The 17,621-nt window shown below is 43.7% G+C and overlaps 1 protein-coding gene across 1 annotated transcript in view; it reads right to left on the bottom strand.

Moving 5' to 3' along the window:
• Window positions 1-17,621, bottom strand: part of LOC142203891 (E3 ubiquitin-protein ligase RNF213-like) — a 335,709-nt gene that overhangs the window by 88,542 nt on the left and 229,546 nt on the right. Inside the window, exons 25-26 of the mRNA XM_075274990.1 lie at window positions 12,838-16,389; window positions 11,728-11,864 (exon numbers count right to left, since the gene is read on the bottom strand). Of these exons, the coding sequence (XP_075131091.1) occupies window positions 11,728-11,864; window positions 12,838-16,389 (3,689 nt within the window). The remainder of the gene's footprint in view (window positions 1-11,727; window positions 11,865-12,837; window positions 16,390-17,621) is intronic.

Consider the following 17,621-nt stretch of genomic DNA (forward strand, 5'->3'; position numbering starts at 1 on the left):
GCCTGTGATAATGGCTGGAACCTGGTAGCGGCTCTGGAGCTTGCCAGCCTCCAACACGTTCCATGTTTGGCCCACGTCTAACCTAGTGGTGCAAAGTTTTTTAAAAACATACCCAAATGTACCGAAGCTACTGTTGAAAATGCGGCGCTTGTGCGCCCACTTTTGCAAGTGCACAGGAGTCGCTGCTAGCCTAAAAACACTCTAGCAAGGCCTACATCTGTCCAAACACAGGCTGTTGTCCGTCATTCACACACGCTGAAACCCTACAATACCATATCTTGAGCAGGGTGTGTGAGCTGCACAGACCTTTGATGGAGTTCCATCTACAAAACCCAAGGGTTCCTCAAAGTCAGCAACCAAAGTTTCTGCACCATGAGTTTCCAGGGGTGGCAGAGTTATGGCTAGGGGAAGAGGCATGGATAGGGATGATGTCTAGGGGCAAAAGCAGTGTGGATGTGGAGGCAAGCTAAGCAGGAAAAACTGGGGGTACAAGCTAAGGCATGGACTGGGGTGATGTCTAGGGGCAAAAGCAGTGTGGATGTGGAGGCAAGCTAAGCAGGAAAAACTGGGGATACAAGCTAAGGCATGGACTGGGGTGATGTCTAGGGGCAAAAGCAGTGTGGATGTGGAGGCAAGCTAAGCAGGAAAAACTGGGGGTACAAGCTAAGGCATGGACTGGGGTGATGTCTAGGGGCAAAAGCAGTGTGGATTTGGAGGCAAGCAAAGCAGGGAAAATGGTGGCTAGAGGCAAAGGGATGTCCATAGGCAGCAAGGGCAAAGATGCAAAACTCTCCCGTTTCAAGAATTTTCCTGACTTGTTTCCCCACAAAACATTCCTGGGAGGAGGGCTGAAACACCACCCTCCTCCTCCTCCGCTGTTAGATTTACCCCAGCTACGAGCTGAAAACGCTGCAACACTGGTGTGGGGAGACGTCAGCAGGCTGGGCTGAAGCTCATCAGCTTGGGAGACGGACAGCACACTGCCTCTGAGGTCAGGGATGCCATCCTGGATGAGATGGCAATTTGTTTATCCCCGCTGCCCCTGGGGCCAGGTTTTTTAGCTTGTTGGAGGGCTCTGGAGCTTGCCAGCCTCCAACACGTTCCATGCCTGGCCCACATGTTCAATGTAGTGGTGCAATGATCTTTAAAAACATACCCCAAATTAGCTGAGCTAAGGGTGAAAGTGCGGCACTTGGACACCCACTTTCCCAAGTCTACAGTACCTGGAGCTAGCCGCAATACACTCCAGCAAGGCCTACATCTGCCTGAAGCACCTACTGTTGTGCGAGGTCACCACACGCTCTAACCCTAGATACCGTATGTTCAGCAGGGTGTGTGAGCAGCAGAGACCTTTGATGGAGTACCAGCTACAAAACCCAAGGGTTCCTCAGAGTCAGCTCCCTCACTTTCTGCACCATGAGTTTCCATGGGTGGCAGACTTATGGCTAGAGGCACAGGCATGGATAGGGGTGATGTGTAGGGGCAAAAGCAGTGTGGATGTGGAGGCAAGCTAAGCAGCAAAAACTGGGGGTACAAGCAGCCGGTGACATCATCACTGACAAGCACAGCTGTCTGTCAGCTGACAGGCTGACTTTCACCAAAATGAACAGACAATGGATAGACTCATCATATACATGTCAGTTACATGACAAATTTAGTGCAATTTGCAAGTCCAAGATGGTTTGGAGATCTGCGGAGAGGAATCTCACCACCTCTTGCGGGTGCCATCATTTGGAAGGCAAGCCCTGGGCTCAGTGGGTGAGAGCAAGCGCAGGATAATCGTCGTTTGGCCTGGCGGCCACTGCCTCTTCCACTGTTGACAGGGCTGGCGCTGCAGTCCAGACCAGGAGCCAGGACACCTCCACATCTGCCTCTGACACTTTGGGGAGTTCACCCTTATCCTCACCTTTTCCTGCCATTTCTCCTTTTGCCCGCGCCATCATGCGCCTCTTCCCAGCAACTCCCCATCTCCCAAGCCTTTCATTTCATGCTAAAGTACAGCGCAACCCACCCACATGCCCAAGGCTTCAACGGCCTCATCTCAAGAAATCTGGCCCAGGAGATGTTGGAATCCCAGCTGGGGGACACTCTGCCCTTTTTGGGCAGAGTGTCTACTGCGCCACCGCACTGTGCCGTCCACACCAGCACTTTCCCCCAAACATGAGGCGGTCCCTAAATTCAGCGCTTAGCCCTAAAGTTCCATGTGACCAGTTACGAATGGACAAGTGCATGCGGACAGGGACGCTACCTTTCAATTTGGGCACAGTGGTTGAATGTAGTTGAGGCGTGGACCGGGTCGCAAAATGTGGTGGCCTGACTTGTCTCCCCACACAACATTCCTGGGAGGAGGGCTGAAACACCACCCTCCTCCGCTGTTAAATTGACCCCAGCTACGAGCTGGAAACGCTGCAACACTGGTGTGGGGAGACGTCAGCGGGCCGTGCTGAAGCTCATCAGCTTGGGGGCCAGACAGCACACTGCCTACAAAGTGAGTCATGCCATCCTCGATGAGACGGCAATGTGGTTTTTGCCACTGCACCTGGGCCCAGGCATGTTGTCATGTGTGATAATGGCCGTAACCTGGGATTGGCTCTGTAGCTTGGCAGCCTGCAACATATTCCATGCCTGGGCCACGTTTTTAACTCATTGCTGCTAATCTTTTGAAAAAGGTACCCCAATGTTCCTGAGCTACTGGTGAAAGTGTGGCGCTTGTGCGGATAGTTTTTAAAGTGTATAGTTGCCGCTGCTAGCCTCTATGCACTCCTACAACGCCTGTACCTGCTGGAACAACGGCTGTTGTGCGACGTCTCCACACTGCTGGCACTAAACATATCATGTGTTGAGCAGAGTGTGTGAGCAGCACAGACCTTTGATGTAGTTCCAACTCCAAAACCCTCGGGTTCGTCAAAGTCAACTCCCTCAGTTGCTCAACCATGAGTGGCCATGGGTGGCAGACTTATGTGAAATCCCATCCCATCCATTGCACTGGACACGAAACATTAGCATGCGCTCAGCACAACTTCGGATATGGCAGATGCGTTAAGCAGGGTGCAGGGTACAACACAGACCAGGCCCGAGCACCAGGAACAGGTGTTAGAAATACTGCAGCATCTGCCATTTCCTTCCAATTTTGGGGTTTTGGACCCGCCACCGACTTGTCTGGACCTAAGTGGGGATCATGAGACACAGTTGCCATCAAGGCAAGCTGTGGTCATGTGCGGTTTGCAGTAAGGGGGCAGTGCGCAATTGGAAGAGGAGTTGGTGGATGACGAGGCCACCGACCCCACATGGACAGGGGTGATGTCTAGGGGCTAAAGCAGTGTAGATGTAGAGGGAAGCTAAATCAACAAAAAACCTGGGTAGAAGCAAAGGCATAAACTGGGGTGATGTTTAGGGGTGAAAGCAGAGTAGATGTGGAGGGAAGCTAAGCAGCAAAAACAGTGGGTAGAAGCAAAGGCATGCAAAACTCTACCCTGTTGGAAGACTTATTCCTAGGTCTGGAACACGTTAATGGCCCCCCTGGACAAATTACTGCCACTCAGGGGCCTAGTGTCACCAGGAGGGACAAGTATAGGCGCATGTTGTGGGAATACCTGGCCGACACCAGCTCTGTCCTCTCCGATCCCTCTGTGCTCTACAGCCTAAACTTATTTTCTCATCTTTTTTTCTGAACTGCACATCTCTTGCCTGCTTCCTTTGGGATCTTAGAAATGGTGGTCCACTTCCACAGATGGTAACTTCAATAGACAGTGTAACGGGAGTAGCTGAGGGATCGCTGTCTTAACCACTTTTTGGCACAAAATTAACTTCCAAAGCCAAATATGGTGCAAGTATATGATGCAAGGACACCTACACACCTATCTCTGACACATTGGGGAGTTCACCCTCATGCGCCCTTTTGGCCTGCACCATCATGCGCCTCTTCCCAGCCACTCCACATTTCCCAAGCTTTTCATTGCAGGCAGAAGTACAATACAACCCACCCCCATGCCCAAGCCTGTAACAGCCTCATCGATAAACTGCTGGCCCTGGAGATGTTGGTGTTTGTTTATGCTTCTGGAGACCCAGGCCTTCCGTCAGCAGATGGCAGCTGGGGCACCTCCCTATGCTGGGCCTAGCCGTTACTACTTCTCTTGGTGTGCTGTCTCTGCCTTGCGCCTGCATGTGTCCCATAACATCAGTCGGGCCCAGAGCTCTGCGCTTTGCTGCAAGGTCCACTTGACCACCGACACATGGACAAGCGCCTGTGGTCAGGGATGCTGCAGTGCTTATCTTTAATGACAGGCAGGGTGAATGTGGTGGAGTCTGTTCCCCGGGTGCAAACTGGGGTGGCCTATCTCCTCTCCCAGGCCAAAATTCATGGCAGGAGTAGACTGAAACCCTACGAAGCTGCAACCTCCACCCCAGCTACTAGCGGAAAACACTGTAACACTGGCATGGGGAGATGTCAGTAGGCCGTGCTGAAACTGATCAGCTTGGGGGACAGACAGCACAGTGCCTCCGAGGTCAGGGATGCCATCCTGGCTGAGATGGCATTTTTTTTTCCCTGCTACACCTGGGGCCTGGCATTTTTGCGCCTGTGATAATGGCTGGAACCTGGTAGCAGATCTGGAGCTTGCCAGACTCAAACACGGTCCACGCATGGCCCACGTTTTCCAACTTGTTGGTGCCATGTTTCTTTGAAACCTACACCATTGTGCCTGATATACAGGTCAAAGTGGGGCCATTTTCGTAAGTGAGAACTAGCCTCTGCTAGGCAGAAAACATTCAGAGCACACTCCTCTCATCTTCGCACCGTTGGCTGGCGGAGGAAGACGAGGGGGTTGGAGTGGCATCTGATGTCCCTATCCCACACGAGGCTAGAGGGTGCACTTCAGTGCATCCCATTGCTTCACCACAAATGGTGTGAAGGGGAGTGGAAAATGGAGGAAATGGAGAGTGACCCTTACAGTTGGGGCCAGCAAAGGCATGCCAAGTAACACACTGGCACACATGGCTGACTTCATCTTGGGTTGCTTTTCAACACATATTTCACATCATGAAGAACAAATAATACTGGATTTTTTCAAGCCTCGAACCCCGGTCTAGGTCTAATGTCTGTTCCTTTCTTATATTAGGGGAGAGGGAAAAAAAATTACTTCAGTGATACGTTTAGCGTACATAGACTGACTATTAATGTGTATCCCACTTAGTGTTGTTAGGGTTACACACCGTCACAACCTGGCTAAAGCTTCTATAGCTGTTAATAAAGTCAACATAACTTTACGGTATCCAAAAAGACAGCTGGTACCGACAGAGAGCAAGACAAATGTCACCCAAAGCTGTGAGCTCTGAACACCCACAGTGACTTTGGCGTCATCATCATTATAAGGGAGTGGGTGGTAATAAATAACTTGGCAGTGCCTAAAACCCAAAAAGCTTATACAACTATATTTACATTAAGATACACAAATGAAACTTTTCAGTAGCATGTCATGAGACAAGCTGATAAGCTCTTCCTTTGTGCAGTGCTATTTGAAAGTTAAACGCTGCCTTTATTTTAATTCTGGAGAAGGTGCAGACATTAGATTTAGAACATGTTGTCTTCATTGTCCAAATCCTCTATATAGGTAACGCGTTTTTCGGGCCGAGCTGTCTGGGAACGAGCTGGTGCAGCACTGACAACCTGGGTGAATATGGCAAGAGCCTGAGATGTAGGGTGAATGAATCCCCAAATTATTTGTGGAATTCCCAGTGAGACAATGGCACTGTATACCAGTATTAAAAATTGTGGGTGCACATAACCCCCATATATTCTTTGAATTCCCAGTCAGACAATGGCACTGTATACCAGTATTAAAAATTGTGGGTGCACATAACCCCCATATATTCTTTGAATTCCCAGTCAGACAATGGCACTGTATAGCAGTATTAAAAATTGTGGGTGCACGTAACCCCCATATATTCTTTGAATTCCCAGTCAGACAATGGCACTATATACCAGTATTAAAAATTGTGGGTGCACATAACCCCCATATATTCTTTGAATTCCCAGTCAGACAATGGCACTGTATACCAGTAGTAAAAATTGTGGGTGCACGTCACCCCAATATATTCTTTGAATTCCCAGTTAGACAATGGCACTGTATACCAGTAGTAAAAATTGTGGGTGCACATAACCCCCATATATTCTTTGAATTCCCAGTCAGACAATGGCACTGTATACCAGTATTAAAAATTGTGGGTGCACATAACCCCCATATATTCTTTGAATTCCCAGTCAGACAATGGCACTGTATACCAGTATTAAAAATTGTGGGTGCACATAACCCCCATATATTCTTTGAATTCCCAGTCAGACAATGGCACTGTATACCAGTATTAAAAATTGTGGGTGCACGTAACCCCCATATATTCTTTGAATTCCCAGTCAGACAATGGCACTGTATACCAGTATTAAAAATTGTGGGTGCACATAACCCCCATATATTCTTTGAATTCCCAGTCAGACAATGGCACTGTATACCAGTATTAAAAATTGTGGGTGCACATAACCCCCATATATTCTTTGAATTCCCAGTCAGACAATGGCACTGTATACCAGTATTAAAAATTGTGGGTGCACATAACCCCCATATATTCTTTGAATTCCCAGTCAGACAATGGAACTGTATAGCAGTATTAAAAATTGTGGGTGCACATAACCCCCATATATTCTTTGAATTCCCAGTGAGACAATGGAACTGTATAGCAGTAGCAAAAATTGTGGGTGCACGTCACCCCAATATATTCTTTGAATTCCCAGTTAGACAATGGCACTGTATACCAGTAGTAAAAATTGTGGGTGCACATAACCCCCATATATTCTTTGAATTCCCAGTCAGACAATGGCACTATATACCAGTATTAAAAATTGTGGGTGCACATAACCCCCATATATTCTTTGAATTCCCAGTCAGACAATGGCACTGTATACCAGTATTAAAAATTGTGGGTGCACATAACCCCCATATATTCTTTGAATTCCCAGTCAGACAATGGCACTGTATACCAGTATTAAAAATTGTGGGTGCACGTAACCCCCATATATTCTTTGAATTCCCAGTCAGACAATGGCACTGTATAGCAGTATTAAAAATTGTGGGTGCACGTAACCCCCATATATTCTTTGAATTCCCAGTCAGACAATGGCACTGTATACCAGTATTAAAAATTGTGGGTGCACGTAACCCCCATATATTCTTTGAATTCCCAGTCAGACAATGGCACTGTATAGCAGTATTAAAAATTGTGGGTGCACGTAACCCCCATATATTCTTTGAATTCCCAGTCAGACAATGGCACTATATACCAGTATTAAAAATTGTGGGTGCACATAACCCCCATATATTCTTTGAATTCCCAGTCAGACAATGGCACTATATACCAGTATTAAAAATTGTGGGTGCACGTAACCCCCATATATTCTTTGAATTCCCAGTCAGACAATGGCACTGTATAGCAGTATTAAAAATTGTGGGTGCACGTAACCCCCATATATTCTTTGAATTCCCAGTCAGACAATGGCACTGTATACCAGTATTAAAAATTGTGGGTGCACATAACCCCCATATATTCTTTGAATTCCCAGTCAGACAATGGCACTGTATACCAGTAGTAAAAATTGTGGGTGCACGTCACCCCAATATATTCTTTGAATTCCCAGTTAGACAATGGCACTGTATACCAGTAGTAAAAATTGTGGGTGCACATAACCCCCATATATTCTTTGAATTCCCAGTCAGACAATGGCACTGTATACCAGTATTAAAAATTGTGGGTGCACATAACCCCCATATATTCTTTGAATTCCCAGTCAGACAATGGAACTGTATAGCAGTATTAAAAATTGTGGATGCACATAACCCCCATATATTCTTTGAATTCCCAGTGAGACAATGGAACTGTATAGCAGTAGCAAAAATTGTGGGTGCACGTCACCCCAATATATTCTTTGAATTCCCAGTTAGACAATGGCACTGTATACCAGTAGTAAAAATTGTGGGTGCACATAACCCCCATATATTCTTTGAATTCCCAGTCAGACAATGGCACTGTATACCAGTATTAAAAATTGTGGGTGCACATAACCCCCATATATTCTTTGAATTCCCAGTCAGACAATGGCACTGTATACCAGTATTAAAAATTGTGGGTGCACGTAACCCCCATATATTCTTTGAATTCCCAGTCAGACAATGGCACTGTATAGCAGTATTAAAAATTGTGGGTGCACGTAACCCCCATATATTCTTTGAATTCCCAGTCAGACAATGGCACTGTATACCAGTATTAAAAATTGTGGGTGCACGTAACCCCCATATATTCTTTGAATTCCCAGTCAGACAATGGCACTGTATAGCAGTATTAAAAATTGTGGGTGCACGTAACCCCCATATATTCTTTGAATTCCCAGTCAGACAATGGCACTATATACCAGTATTAAAAATTGTGGGTGCACATAACCCCCATATATTCTTTGAATTCCCAGTCAGACAATGGCACTATATACCAGTATTAAAAATTGTGGGTGCACGTAACCCCCATATATTCTTTGAATTCCCAGTCAGACAATGGCACTGTATAGCAGTAGCAAAAATTGTGGGTGCACGTCACCCCAATATATTCTTTGAATTCCCAGTTAGACAATGGCACTGTATACCAGTAGTAAAAATTGTGGGTGCACATAACCCCCATATATTCTTTGAATTCCCAGTCAGACAATGGCACTGTATACCAGTATTAAAAATTGTGGGTGCACATAACCCCCATATATTCTTTGAATTCCCAGTCAGACAATGGCACTGTATACCAGTATTAAAAATTGTGGGTGCACATAACCCCCATATATTCTTTGAATTCCCAGTGAGACAATGGAACTGTATAGCAGTAGCAAAAATTGTGGGTGCACGTAACCCCCATATATTCTTTGAATTCCCAGTCAGACAATGGCACTATATACCAGTATTAAAAATTGTGGGTGCACATAACCCCCATATATTCTTTGAATTCCCAGTCAGACAATGGCACTGTATACCAGTAGTAAAAATTGTGGGTGCACGTCACCCCAATATATTCTTTGAATTCCCAGTTAGACAATGGCACTGTATACCAGTAGTAAAAATTGTGGGTGCACATAACCCCCATATATTCTTTGAATTCCCAGTCAGACAATGGCACTGTATACCAGTATTAAAAATTGTGGGTGCACATAACCCCCATATATTCTTTGAATTCCCAGTCAGACAATGGCACTGTATACCAGTATTAAAAATTGTGGGTGCACATAACCCCCATATATTCTTTGAATTCCCAGTGAGACAATGGAACTGTATAGCAGTAGCAAAAATTGTGGGTGCACGTCACCCCAATATATTCTTTGAATTCCCAGTTAGACAATGGCACTGTATACCAGTAGTAAAAATTGTGGGTGCACATAACCCCCATATATTCTTTGAATTCCCAGTCAGACAATGGCACTGTATACCAGTATTAAAAATTGTGGGTGCACATAACCCCCATATATTCTTTGAATTCCCAGTCAGACAATGGCACTGTATACCAGTATTAAAAATTGTGGGTGCACGTAACCCCCATATATTCTTTGAATTCCCAGTCAGACAATGGCACTATATACCAGTATTAAAAATTGTGGGTGCACATAACCCCCATATATTCTTTGAATTCCCAGTCAGACAATGGCACTGTATACCAGTATTAAAAATTGTGGGTGCACATAACCCCCATATATTCTTTGAATTCCCAGTGAGACAATGGAACTGTATAGCAGTAGCAAAAATTGTGGGTGCACGTCACCCCAATATATTCTTTGAATTCCCAGTTAGACAATGGCACTGTATACCAGTAGTAAAAATTGTGGGTGCACATAACCCCCATATATTCTTTGAATTCCCAGTCAGACAATGGAACTGTATAGCAGTAGCAAAAATTGTGGGTGCACGTCACCCCAATATATTCTTTGAATTCCCAGTTAGACAATGGCACTGTATACCAGTAGTAAAAATTGTGGGTGCACATAACCCCCATATATTCTTTGAATTCCCAGTCAGACAATGGCACTGTATACCAGTATTAAAAATTGTGGGTGCACATAACCCCCATATATTCTTTGAATTCCCAGTCAGACAATGGCACTGTATACCAGTATTAAAAATTGTGGGTGCACATAACCCCCATATATTCTTTGAATTCCCAGTGAGACAATGGAACTGTATAGCAGTAGCAAAAATTGTGGGTGCACGTCACCCCAATATATTCTTTGAATTCCCAGTTAGACAATGGCACTGTATACCAGTAGTAAAAATTGTGGGTGCACATAACCCCCATATATTCTTTGAATTCCCAGTCAGACAATGGCACTGTATACCAGTATTAAAAATTGTGGGTGCACATAACCCCCATATATTCTTTGAATTCCCAGTCAGACAATGGCACTGTATACCAGTATTAAAAATTGTGGGTGCACATAACCCCCATATATTCTTTGAATTCCCAGTCAGACAATGGCACTATATACCAGTATTAAAAATTGTGGGTGCACATAACCCCCATATATTCTTTGAATTCCCAGTCAGACAATGGAACTGTATAGCAGTAGCAAAAATTGTGGGTGCACGTCACCCCAATATATTCTTTGAATTCCCAGTCAGACAATGGCACTGTATAGCAGTATTAAAAATTGTGGGTGCACATAACCCCCATATATTCTTTGAATTCCCAGTCAGACAATGGCACTGTATACCAGTAGCAAAAATTGTGGGTGTATATAGCCCCAATTCTATTGCTAGGGGACTTGCAGGGTATTTCTGAGGTGAAGGTGGGGGGGCACACCGTTGGAACGGGGATTTGGGGTGTATATATGGGGTATACGGGAATACACTGTCAGTGTGTTCCATTCAGGATCCTGGGAAAGCTGGGTTGCGGCGATTGAGCCCGTCAGTGCCACGTTACACTGACAAGCTTCTCCCTGGAATTGAAGTTATATGTAAGCCCAATATATTCTTTGAATTCCCAGTGAGACAATGGCACTATATGGCAGTAGCAAAAATAGTGGGTGTATATAGCCCCAATTCTATTGCTAGGGGACTTGCAGGGTATTTCTGGGGTGAAGGTGGGGGGGCACACCGTTGGAACGGGTATCGGGGGTATATATCGGGTATACGGGAATACACTGACAGTGTATTCCATTCAGGATCCTGGGAAAGCTGGGTTGCGGCGATTGAGCCCGTCAGTGCCACGTTACACTGACAAGCTTCTCCCTGGAATTTAGCTCTTATAAGAGCTGTTGGTTGTCTTCTCCTTCCTATCCTAGCCTGTCCCTGCCTACCCAGAATCTAACCCCTAGCTAACTGGACGGAAACCTCCGTCCTCGGTGAATTGCAAGCTCAGAATGACGCGAAGCTGGGCGGCGCTGTTCTTTTAAATTAGAGGTCACATGTTTTCGGCAGCCAATGGGTTTTGCCTACTTTTTTTCAACGTCACCGGTGTCGTAGTTCCTGTCCCACCTACCCTGCGCTGTTATTGGAGCAAAAAAGGCGCCAGGGAAGGTGGGAGGGGAATCGAGTAATGGCGCACTTTACCACGCGGTGTTCGATTCGATTCGAACATGCCGAACAGCCTAATATCCGATCGAACATGAGTTCGATAGAACACTGTTCGCTCATCTCTACTCATTATGGCACAACTTACCGAATTTTTTTTAAGAATGAGAATTCTGTGTCAAACTGCTGAAGGGACAAAATTTCAATCTTGCTAATCCTATTGTGTAACTCGGCATCCAAAATCTTTTGGTCAGCAGAGGTAAGAAGGCGTGAAAATGTTGTGATCTGAACAGAAAAAAAAATTTGTAATAAATTTTAAAAATCATTAAAGGTTTTGGTTAGAGTTGTAGAAAAGAAAACCTATAAATTGACATGAATCCATAAGAATATATACACATGTAGTAGATGTTTTACCTCCAAAAATCACACATGTAAATAAGCATTCAAAAATTAGCAAATCTCTAACACAGTTTCTACAACACTGCAGACATAACCAGGCTAAACCATTGCCACCATGTGTGGAATTAGACACTTATCTTCTATCCACAGGAAGTGCCATATCACTGGGAGCCTGACCACTGGGACCCCCCCCCCCCCCAGCGATAAGGAGAAAAGGGGACAAAGTCCCCCTGAAGTTCACCTACGTATGAGTGCTTGCATGACTAATGCTCCATTCACTTGTATGGGGGGAGGGTGGTCGCCACGACTGTATCTCTGGCAGTCCCATAAGTGTGAAAGAAGTGCCAGTTGCGTTTGCGCATTGGCACTTCATTCAAAGGACAACTTCAGGGGGACTTTCGGAATTTTTTATTTATTTATTTATCCCCTGTGGAGAGAGGATAAGTGTCTTTAATGGCATCACCCCTTTAAGAACATATACTAACATAGAAAGCAATCAGTTATAATGAAATACAGTACAGTGGTCCCCCAAGTTACAATGACCTCGACATACAGTTGTGTTTTTCTGGACCCTTGTAACATCAAACCAGACTCAACATACAAACATACAATGCTTGGCTAGAGGTTCTAACAAATCAGCATGGACATTTCACTGATAAAACCCCTGTATTAGTGAAGCCCCTGCACTGATTGGCTGACTAGTAGCACCACGTTGGGCTTCCGTTACAATGATTTTAGCTTACAATGGTGCCCACAGAATAAAATGGTGCCTCAGGAACCAATTAATATTGTAACTTGATGGACCAATGTATAGTGGACTCATAAATAAAATAAATATTACAAATAAATATTACATTACCTCTGTGAAAATGGTGTGATTGCCATAGGAAGAAGTTATGTGTGAACTGAGGAAGTCTAGCAAGGAGCCGTGATGTTGTATCTTGAAGTATTCATCAATTAATTCTCGGCTTTTGTATCTGATGACAGAATCTGGTGTAGCACATTTCAGTATAACAATTTTTGCCTCCTTCTTGACATTTGTGATATCTTCAGGATCAGGCTGCGTTTGATCCATATTTTCTAATACGTGAAGAACAACCGAGGCACACGTGTCTGAGTGGTAGCCAACAAAAACATCTGATGGACTATAGTCATGACTTTTTACCATGAGGTGCTCTACTTTGACTTTCGTAAAATCTTGAACCCAAGCCTCAAGTTCTTGTACAATGCCCTTGTGTTCTTTTTTCAAAAATGTGCTTATATCCAGATAATGTTTTTCCAGTCTGTTGATAAGTGGGATTGGAAAGTCTTTGTACACAATATCTTTTTCTTCAATGACGATCAGTCTGAATTTTGGATGAACTCTGCACTTTACACGATGGGTGCCAAGGCCCAAGTCTACATATTTTTGGCCAGCGAGGTACACGTAATATTGATTTAGTGCATCATAGAGGCTTTCATACAAGTTTTGGAGGTTAAGGAGAATGACCATCTGGCCAGTTTCCATACAGTTCTTGACGCGGTTGATATTTCGGCAAATCTGAGTGTACTTTTGGTCTTTTGGGAAGCTGGATCCAAATATGATTTCAGGTTTCTGGTTCTCCTTTATTAATGCTTGCTGTAGTATCTGTAATGCCGCATAGTTTTTGGTCAATATTAAAAGGTAGCGGGATTCCCAGTCTTCACCGTCATTTGTAATATTTTCCATAACTAAATCTATTGTATTTACTTCTCCTAGATTCTTGTAATCATCTCCTACAAAAATTTCCAAAGCATTTAAATCATCTTTTCCACTGAAATTTCGGAGGACGGCCCGGGCAATTTTATGCTCTGTTAAGTTTCCATCAGACTCTTTAGTAAAAGCAAAAACCATTTTTATCAGACTGTAAAAGTCCCGTAAACCAAAGAATTCTTTTTTCTGTTCTTTCTGAGTCTCACAAACTTGCTCATACCCTTCTGCAAAGTACTGGAAATAGCCAGAGACTTTCCTAAGAATTAGATTATCAGATGAACAGATTCCATTTGCACTTTCAATAAGTTCTTTCTTACTAGGATCACCCCGAGATACAAAGATTCCTCTGTTCATTTTTGCAGGATCTAAGGCCCAGTTAGAGATGCCAATGAATCCAACCTTCTTGTGTGGCAAAGGGTCATCATCGATACAACCATCCTCCAGCAAAGGGTGGAGTGTCTTTAAAGGCATTTTTACAGAGTCTTCAGCAAGACCAATTTCATCAAGTACGACGACTGACACGTACTCTCTTAAGTTTTTCCCTTCCTGGAAGCGAGCACAGTGCTTAAATGTGCCAATGATGCCTTCTGGGGTTGAGTGAGGGCTACACTGAAAAGATACCAAGTGGATCTGTTTAAGGTCTCTATACAGTTCAGTATGAGCTGCCTGACCTTGCATGGCATCTGCAACTATAGTTTTTGCAAGTGACTTTGAACTTCCAGGTTTTCCAACAAGAAACAATGGGATTTTAAGTTCAATACAGATGACCATCATAAATAGGTTTTCCTTCAAAGCAAGGTTTTTTGCAATGGTGTCTCTTAAGTTTACGCCTGATAAAAAGAGATCCTGAATGACACTTATTTCACGTAAGATAGCAGCTTGTTCATCATACGGCTGAGAAAAATATTCACATATGGCCTCTCTGTATGACTCCTTAGTTTCTAAAGAGGCATGATAGCATACACCGGCAGCTAGCACGAGAGACCAGGCTACTTTATCTTTTGGAGAACTGATTCTTCCTTTACCCTCTAACATGCTTTTCCGATTCTTCAGCAGCTTTGCATGATGGTTATAGAACCACTTGAAGACCTCTATGCAACGCTCAACATCTCTTAGGCTGACAAAGCTGCATTCATCATTTTTCCTCCTCATGTAAGTCTGAGAAGCTGAGAGCACATCTGTTAATAACTGCATATCATGAGCAGAAAGCTGAATCTCCTTCGCTAGACGCTGAACTATTTGCTGTATGTATTTCTTCTCGGTTTCATTATTAAGTTGTCCAAAGTCCCATACAAGTGGCATCATGCTGGGAGGCAAAGCATGTACACGGTAAACAAGCTGTCTCAATGGGATGGATCCTAATCTTTCTTTGGTCTCATCTGCGGTTACTCTGTATCCCAGACCAGCGGATTCTAAGCGTCTGATCATTTCATCCGTGTGTTTTCGATACGGGTTGCAGGCTGCGATGATGTGTAATCCAGACTCCTCTTCTAATGGCTGCCCGTCCACAGTGTGGTCACACAGCGCTTCTTTGATGCTACTAATGGCCTCAGTTGTATTAGCTTCATCGAAAAACAAGACAGTATCACATCCATTCTGTTTGTTAAAACATGCTATATCTTGTGCATCCAATATTTTTTGGTAAATCATCTCAGCCGTGGTTCCTCCATGAACTTTCACAAGTTTCATGTTTTCTGTATCAACAAATCCCTTGCACAAATGGCATAAGAATTTAATAAGACGAGTTTTTCCACAACCAGTTTCTCCCATGATAACAACAGGAATTCCACATCGGAATCGCATCTTAATAGCTAGAATCTTGAGAATGTTGTCCGTAGTAAGCTCATATGTTTCATCAGGATCAAATGGCCACTCGATTCCTAGGACCAAACATAATCGGCTTATCTTCTCCTCTCTGGGCAGTCTGTCAAAGTCAATATTAAATGGCACTCGTTGATGCCTCAGTCCTTCATAAAGCTGAGGGGTCATAACATTTGTTTCAATGATAGTGTTATTTCTGGGATTGATGGCATCTACACCTCCTGCATTATTTGGTTGTAAGTGGAATCCAATAAATGTCATGGACACATGGTCATTATTAAAGAAGATGTAGGGATGTGGTTCAGACTCCCACTTTTTACGCAAAGAAAAGGGAGCCAGATCTTTATTCTTACATTCATCCCAGTTTTGCCTTCCTGGACTTTGATCTGCAATATCCAAAGATGGTGTAGCAAAGTCTTTTGCCATGAGTATCATAAATTTGACCACAAAATTTTTAAATCCTGGCAATGTATCTCCAATAAGCTCAAAATCACAAAAAACTGAAGACTCACAATCTCTAAGTTGGAGATTTAAAAACCAGGCAAAATTTCTGAGTTCAGACCAGGAAGGATCAATAATTCCACAATACAAAAGGAATATCTGCAGACACTTTGCTGGATCACCTTCTACGCTACCAATTATGTATTCAAATTTATCTAGATTCTGCTTTGTGTCAAATCGTATCAAATATTGGAATGGTCTCTGAAAGCATTCGCTACGGAATTCATCAATATCCATTCCTGGATCTCCACAGTCATCTGCCACATCTTCTGTGTATTTTGTTAGCACTTTGTTTGGTGAATAACATACAATTTTGGGAAAGAAGTCGATGAAATTGTGCTGCACCACTTGAGGGGCCTGCAAACAAAAATAAATACATTAAGAAATACAATTGTAAAACACTCACACAATTGTAAAAATATTACAGAATTACAATTAAACGAGCTAAAAATCAGACGCAAGAAAACTGAAGGTTTCAAAACTGTACTTTAAGTCAAATATACACAACTAAATAACAAATCTTAATCTTATTGGGTTTGTATAAAAAGGTTTTTACATACCATATCTTATATTAAGAAAAAAAAAACCTATACTGCCAGAATATAACCCCACCCGTAAGAAGGCTGGTCCTCTTCCAGGTCAGCAAAGTTATCAGAGCACATCTGGAGGAAGGAGGGGATAGGTGAAGATGGAGAGATTGAGAATATGATATTCAGTGAGTGGAAAATCTGAATCATTTTTGAGATTCACAAAGCATAAAGTCTGTGAAAGGGCAATAAGTGCCATACAGGTGGAGGAAGCATATGAACCCTGGTTTGGCAACCATCTTACCATGTCTAGCATGGATATGGAAACCACCTTCCATGTTACCACCATAGAAAGACAGCTGGTTTGGAACTTCTATGGATGGCTAAGCTCTGAACGTGGAATAGGGTGGTTCATCAATAGTCTGTCATTGTACTACTGTGGTTTGGTTTAGGCTGGCCACATGGGAGTAGGTAAGATAGGTAGTTCTGGCTATTCTCTGGTTCCCATGATATATGATGTATACAGAGGGTAATATGAAAGAGTAAACTACTGCTGGATGAAGATTGAATACATTAAAGTACAGATATGGAGACTATGAGCTGGGTATCATGGAGTATCATAAGCCTCTCTTAGTGATACTTGCAGGCTGATAGGATCCAGATCAAGGGCTGGGAAGTGAATGTTAAGTAATGTGCAAACATGATGTCCCTGAAACCTCTCTACCATACTGAGCCCTCAAATTCAAGCCCAGAGATCTAGCAGGGCCATCCTTTTAGTTTCCCCTTGAAGAGATGGAGTGAGTGCTGGGAAGGGAATGAAAAGAACTTTGTGAGTCTATGGCTAGCGGATTAGAGGGGATCAGAGGTTCCACCATGCCACATTGTCTTCTCAAGATTGGCTAGTCAACAGAGATGGATGTAATAGGGTGTTGGAGTTGATCTTTTATTCCCATCCTAAAAAGCAAGAACGTGCTAGGCAAAAAAGGGAAGTAGACAGATCTACCTGCTATGGACAGTAAGCAAATCTCTGAACTACAGAAGGGGTATGACCCAAGGTTATCA

This window comes from Leptodactylus fuscus, chromosome 5 (genome assembly GCF_031893055.1).
Source record: "Leptodactylus fuscus isolate aLepFus1 chromosome 5, aLepFus1.hap2, whole genome shotgun sequence".
NCBI classification, from domain to species: Eukaryota; Metazoa; Chordata; class Amphibia; order Anura; family Leptodactylidae; genus Leptodactylus; species Leptodactylus fuscus.